The sequence below is a fragment of the Camelina sativa genome, chromosome 12, assembly GCF_000633955.1.
Source record: "Camelina sativa cultivar DH55 chromosome 12, Cs, whole genome shotgun sequence".
NCBI lineage: Eukaryota > Viridiplantae > Streptophyta > Magnoliopsida > Brassicales > Brassicaceae > Camelina > Camelina sativa.
This window is the reverse complement of record NC_025696.1, coordinates 554124-560642: the sequence shown is the minus strand read 5'-3', so window position 1 is coordinate 560642 and position 6519 is coordinate 554124. Positions and strand designations below refer to the sequence as shown.

The window sequence follows — 6519 nt, the reverse complement described above, 5'->3', positions numbered from 1 at the left end:
CAAACTTGAGCTATTTTTGTTTGCGATTTGAAACATGCAGTAAACGCTTTCAATATGTTTTTCAGAAAACATTTGACTCCAAAATTTGTTTTATGCGATTCATTTTGGTTCTTATATGGAATTTCCATATAATGGAAAGGGAAAAGTTGGTATCGGAATACAATATATAGTATCAACATTGAACACAATTCTTGAACTAAGTATTAATGTAATTACAATGCACTTAATTACGTCTACTTCAATTTTAAACTAGTCCATAAATGATTAAATTAACATTTTGTCAAACAAGTTTCTGCTAAAAAATATTATTGCAAAGCTTCACAATTCTTCTTCTAGCACCTTCTCCCGGTTCAACGTTAACAGATACTTACATACAAAACCCCATAGAAAACGATGACATTATAGTAATCAAAACACGCTTTTAACCAACGTCATTAAAACGTAATTAGCCATCATTCCCATCCCTTCGACTAATCAACAAGCTAGCTAGCCTCTCTCGTCATCTCCTTCGTCGCTCTGTAGATGCTCGCGATAGACCGATACTTCTGCTTCTTATTAATCCTGGTCTTCGTCTCCATGATCGTCTTCATAAAACTCTTGTTACCTCGTACGCCGTCGTTTAGCTCATTTCCGACAAAATGATCTCTAACCTTGGAACTAACAACAACTTCATCTTGTCTCTTGGTATTATGACCGCCTTCGGCTTTCCCTTCACAAGCGTCGTGACCGGAAACGCTCCAGCCAGTGCCGCTGCTACAGCTCAACGAATCATCTTCGCTCAACTGCACGAGCTGCTTCGCCGCCTCCATCTCCGTCTCCGAAATCGCAATCTCTGACGACGAATCTCCCGAAAAACCAATCTCCTCCATCTGATTGATCGAATAATTTGATCCTCGATCGATCGAATTTATCTTGTCTCCCTTTTGAGTTTTGACCACTCTCTGATCACGTTTACGTGTATCCTCTGTGTTTTGTTTTTTTTCGTATGGTTTTGTTTTGTCGTCTTTTATATAAAAGAAAAAGAAGAAATAAGGCAAACTATTAAAGAAAAAAAAAGGAGACTACAATGTCGGTTTGCAAGAAGAACGTGTCTTGTGAAAGATTTGCAACTTTCAGAGAAGATAACAATATTATTAAAAAGTGAAAAAAAAAAAACCAAAGCCTGATTATCATCCAGTGGAACAAAGTGTATTATAATGAATTGATCCTCAACCGTCAAAGCAATTGACCGACTTTAAGATTTTTCCTTTTTCTAGATCCAACGGCTCTTGTGTGTCCCTTCTGTGATGAGGTTTCCCATATTATCTGAAGAGAGAGAAAGAGAAAAATAAATGCCTTTGACTTCAATTATACGATTTGGTGGGGTCCACTCCGGTAATTGATAAGGAATAAACACAGCCCCCCCTTCATTCCACGTGTTATCATCTTAATCGTACCATCATCATCCGATGTGGGACATTCGGTGGCTTTGCACCCTTTCAATAGATTTTGGTTTAATTACATTACCGTTACAAGTTTATTTTCTTTTTCACATTAATGATGATGATCAATAGTTCTATTTTATGAACAAAATACAAAGGCAAAAAAAAAAAAAAAGTGTGAAACGACACTAAAATCCATTATTAACAAAGTGTATCTATATGATCCTTATTGTATTATACAATATCTAGTGAATAACTCTAAAAAAGTACATGTAAAAGAAAGAAAAAGAAAAGCAAACAACTCTATTTAGTATAACATTGATAACAAAAGAATTAATTTAGGGTGGAACAAAAGCAAAAACAAAAAAAAAAAGTTTTTAAGAACTTGTAAAAACTGCACATCTTTGTCTAGAACACACTTGCATCATTCATTCAACAACCTCCAAAAGAGGAGGTACACATTCCTCATCACCATCAATACATCTGCTTCCTAAGCTCCAACACAATACTCCTTCTTTAGTTTCCACAATTCAGACCACATATCTCCAACACTGGTCCACCTTTAGCCACAAACGGGTTCACTCTTACCCACAAGAGCGTCAATATCGACGCTAGCAGAATTGACCAAACCACAATTATTGTAGGCATTCTATCTTGTTTCCCAAGCATCCCCTTCAGGAATGGGTATAAATGAACAATGACCCAAAGTGCAAAGAACAGTCTCCCAAACAAAGGTCCCCAAGAGTCATACCCATTGCTAATTGCATCCGAGACGCCCACAATTACTCCAATGATGTTTATGATCAAAAGCGTTGTCGGAGGAATCAACAACGTTGTCCACTTGAATATGTAAAGCTCAGAGAAAGCTCCATCGTCTGCTGCTTTTGATGTGACCGTGAAGTTCGTGTCAACTCCAGCTAAAACTTTGAGCAAACCTTGAAACAGAGCAAACAGATGAGAAGAGGCCCCTCCGATCACCCAAAATTGCTCGTTTCTCCACCAGTCGTCAATTCCAACACGTCCCCATTGCATTTCGAGGATTCCAGTTACTGCTATGGATATGAACATGAGCATGAAGAGAACACCTGCGTAGTTGCTTATCTGTCATAGCAAAACAGACTAGATTTTAGAAAACAATCTTCAAACTGATCAATACAGAGGTCATTATCACTATAGTAGTAGTACCTCGGGGACGATGAATTTCCCGGTGAGTAAACAGACCGCAGGGAGAGAACAGTAGACGATCAATGGAAGTGAAGTCCAAGGATAGACAACGGAGTTGATGTAAGAGAATCTCTCCAACCATTTTAACCCACCACCATAACCATACCATATCGGACAATGTCTGCTCAAGAAAATCTCAACAGAGCCAAGAGCCCAACGTAGAACTTGATGAAGACGATCAGACAAGTTAATTGGAGCAGATCCTTTAAAAGCTGCACGCTTTGGCATACAGTACACTGATCTCCATCCATGGCAATGCATCTTGAAACCCGTCAAGATATCTTCAGTAACCGATCCATAAATCCACCCGATCTGCATAACATTATCAGCAAGAATGAGGTCACAAGAACCTATATGTAGTTGAATTTAAAAACTTTGTAATGTTTTTATTTTTTTACCTCTTTTCCCCATTCGGTTTTATCTTCATATCCGCAGCTAATAACTTGAATGGCTTCTCTCAACAAACACGCGGGGCTTGCATTTCGGGGAACTCCACCGTTTAGTAGAACAGCAGAGGCAACAAAAACCGGAGATTGTCCAAACTTCTTCTCCAATTTCAACTGTGTTGCTTCAGATCTCTTCTCAACATTTGACACTAACAATTAAAAAACAGCTAATTAGAATTTGAACAAGATAGAAACCAAACAATCAATGTTTATGTTTTCTCCTTCTTTGATACCTGGGACAATGACCCCTTCTGCGATGTTCTCTACTGCATGAATCTGCTTTGAAGTATCTTTAACATTGTTTTTCTTATCTTTAGCTTTCGTTTTACTCTTCTTTCTCAACCCACAACACAAACAACACCATTTAGGCCAACAGTTGCAGGTTTTGCCTGGTGGCTTCTTCTTCTTTGGTGCATCAAAACCATAAAGAGCTTGTCTTCTAAAGACACAACCTGTCCCGACATAAATCGGTCCTTGTATCCCATCAAGACCTTTCATATTAATCTGTTTTCACACCAAAAATGATCAAATGAGAAAAGTGTAAGAGCAGTAAAACATTAAAAAGAAACAAAGCAAAAAGACACAAGGACACATACATCAAAGAACACCACATTGCGGTTTGAGTATCGATCATGTCTATCAATCCCATCAAACCTCTGCGGGAACTGAACATAACAAACTTTCTTTCCGGATTGCGGATCCATCATGAAACACATAGCTTCCCTAATTGCTTTGCTGTTGTTGATGTAGTGATCACAATCGACATTAAGAAGGTAAGGAGCGTTTGATAGAACAGCGGAGACTCGGATCTTCAAGGAAAAAAAAGTAAAATGAGTTTAGTTTACTTGTACTCAGGAAAGCAGAGAAATGGACAAATCAAGAAACACATTATCCTAACCAAGGAATTCATAGCTCCAGCTTTTTTGTGGTGATCAAATCCAGGCCGCTTCTCACGAGAAACATACACTAGACGAGGTAACTCATTCCCATCCGTATCACGAACTCCACTATGTCCCAAGAACACCTGCCAATTTCAAAATCCTCTTTAGTAAGCTTCGGTCTGAAGATATATTGAGAACCAGAACAAACCATAACATAATAAGAAGAGAGTCATATCATTACCTGAATCATTCCAGGATGGTCTCGGACGTTGTTTCCAGGCCAAGGAGTTCCATCTTGCATAGTCCAACCTTCCTCAGGCACTTTCTGTGCTGTAGCAACCAATGCATTTATCTTCACTTTGAATTCCTCATAGTCTCTCTGCAACAAACAAAAATATAAAATCAGATTTTAAAAATAAAACATATTTACCATTGGATATACGAAAAAAAAGAAGAGAAAAAGCAGAAATGGACACCTTCATAGCACGACGCTCCCTAACAAAAGCAGGATGAACTTTGTTCTTCAAATAATCCATCTTCTGGGAAAAATACCACTCGGGAGCTCGTGGCTCGATATTGAACTTCTTACAAAAAGGAACCCATTTTCTAGCAAACTCAGCTGTATCAGAGAGAGCTTCAAATGTAAGCATTGCTGCACCATCGTCTGATACATAACACGCAACCTTATCCACAGGATAATCAACAGCTAAAATAGATAGAACTGTGTTTGCTGTAATCAACGGTGGCTCTTTCAATGGATCCACTGTACTAACAAAAACATCAACAGGTGCTAATCCTGACGGTTTTCCTTCCTTCTCGTACCTAATGAGAGAAAGAGAGGTTTACAAATCTTTGGACATGTAAAAAATAAATATTTGCAGACAAGTATTCTTTTTGAGTTTCTGTTACCTTAGAGAGAGTCTATCAAGGTATGTTTCACGTTCTATAGGATACCATTTGGGGAATTGATCAAGAATCCAAGATACGGCGAACCATATCTCGCATATAACTGATGTTAACCATAATCCATATGCATCATTGACTGGATGGAGAATTCTATAATGAAAGAAAAGACCAAGAATTGCGAGCCGGCACAAAATCAACATCCTATAAGGATTTAATCTGCTTGAACGAATAGGTAGCTTTCTTGAGAGAGGTTGTCTTCCTTCATCCATCCTGATTTTAGCACCAAAAATGTATATACAACAACAATAAGAAATCAAAAACCATTGAACACAAAAAGATTATATGAGATTTTAACAAAAACCATTGAACTTACATAGGCATGTCAGGATCATCCAGTTCGTCGTCATCATGTTTAATGACCTGGAGTTTTTCGCCTTGCCGTTTCTTCCAAACTTCCATACGGTCTTTCCAAGCAACACTTCCATATCCATATTCCGCTATATCTTTCTGAGGAACCATTGATCTTGCCTGTGCTGTAAAACAAACAAAACCATTTCATAACTTATTAGAAGGTGAGCAAATTCATATAATAAACAAAAGGGTTAGGAGTGGTAAAAGTAAACACATACGAGGTGCAGAAGAATCTGTATACGGTGCAGGATAGACTCGATTCCCATATCCCGTTGAAGGAGGCACGATAAGAGCATGTCGATCAGAATACATATCAGCATCCTGAAAGAAAAAAAGAAAAACATACGCATTATAAGAAAAAGAACAACGTTTTCAATGAAAGAGACCAATTTGGATTCCTCACCTCATCACAATAAGTCAAAAGAGGAATCTGAGAACCAGGTGGAGCTGAATCCAAACCACCACGACCAGTGTTAAGGCGTGAAGATAATGCAGCTTCAACAGCGTGTTCAGGGTGCATCCCATGATGATCAAACTCATACTCAAGATCATCAATATCGTCTTCTTCATCATCATCTCCGTCAACACGTGGACTACCTTTAATCCGTTTGAATCGAGTTTTGCACTGAGGACAAGCTTGCTTGCCTTCTCTACGTTCATCCTCGTAACAAGGTCTACAAACAGGGAATGCGCATTCGTTGCAGGCAACAAAGAGCTCACCGGTAACCGTCAATTCGATTTCATCTCTACAGATTTTACATGTTTGCCCACTCAGTTCTTGTACTGATCGTATCTATATAGCAAAAAATTCACAAGAACAAATGAAAACATATTAGTCTTTAATCAAATCCTAAAGATGATCTTGTAGCTTATAGTGAATCAGGATTTCATGAAAGTTGTCGTTTTTACATAATTGAGACACTAATTACTAAATTAGTATCCCATCTGAATCAGGTGAGAGCAATTAAAGAGCAGCTCAGATAAACCAAGAACATGATTTGTATGAACTTATTGCTACTCAGGACAACACTGCCGACACGTATGAATCATGCAACAACACTTGAAGAAAAAAGGAAAAAAAAAAAAACAGAACATGTGGGTTGAGGCATTACTCCACCCCAGAAACTTCTAATTTCAGTAACCTCAGATCACATAAAATTCCATCAAGATTCTTATAATCTATAGATCCCAAAAGGAAAAGAAAAAAAAAAAAAAAACTTTTTTGGTGAA

General features: G+C 38.0%; 2 protein-coding genes across 2 annotated transcripts in view; both read right to left on the bottom strand.

Moving 5' to 3' along the window:
• On the bottom strand, positions 241–1300 carry LOC104729248. The gene is made up of 2 exons (XM_010448172.2): positions 1264–1300; positions 241–1027 (listed from the first exon to the last, which is right to left on the bottom strand). Exons 1-2 carry the CDS (start codon positions 1298–1300, stop codon positions 483–485), a joined length of 582 nt encoding a protein of 193 aa, XP_010446474.2. The 3' UTR covers positions 241–482.
• LOC104729247 (cellulose synthase A catalytic subunit 2 [UDP-forming]) overlaps positions 1620–6519 on the bottom strand; it is a 6002-nt gene continuing 1102 nt past the window's right edge. The window contains exons 2-13 of the mRNA XM_010448171.2: positions 5693–6082; positions 5508–5610; positions 5252–5411; positions 4882–5148; positions 4449–4794; positions 4214–4351; positions 3990–4115; positions 3688–3900; positions 3325–3595; positions 3044–3240; positions 2607–2957; positions 1620–2522 (exon numbers count right to left, since the gene is read on the bottom strand). Coding sequence (XP_010446473.1) covers positions 1938–2522; positions 2607–2957; positions 3044–3240; positions 3325–3595; positions 3688–3900; positions 3990–4115; positions 4214–4351; positions 4449–4794; positions 4882–5148; positions 5252–5411; positions 5508–5610; positions 5693–6082 — 3147 coding nt within the window. The 3' untranslated portion in view covers positions 1620–1937. The remainder of the gene's footprint in view (positions 2523–2606; positions 2958–3043; positions 3241–3324; positions 3596–3687; positions 3901–3989; positions 4116–4213; positions 4352–4448; positions 4795–4881; positions 5149–5251; positions 5412–5507; positions 5611–5692; positions 6083–6519) is intronic.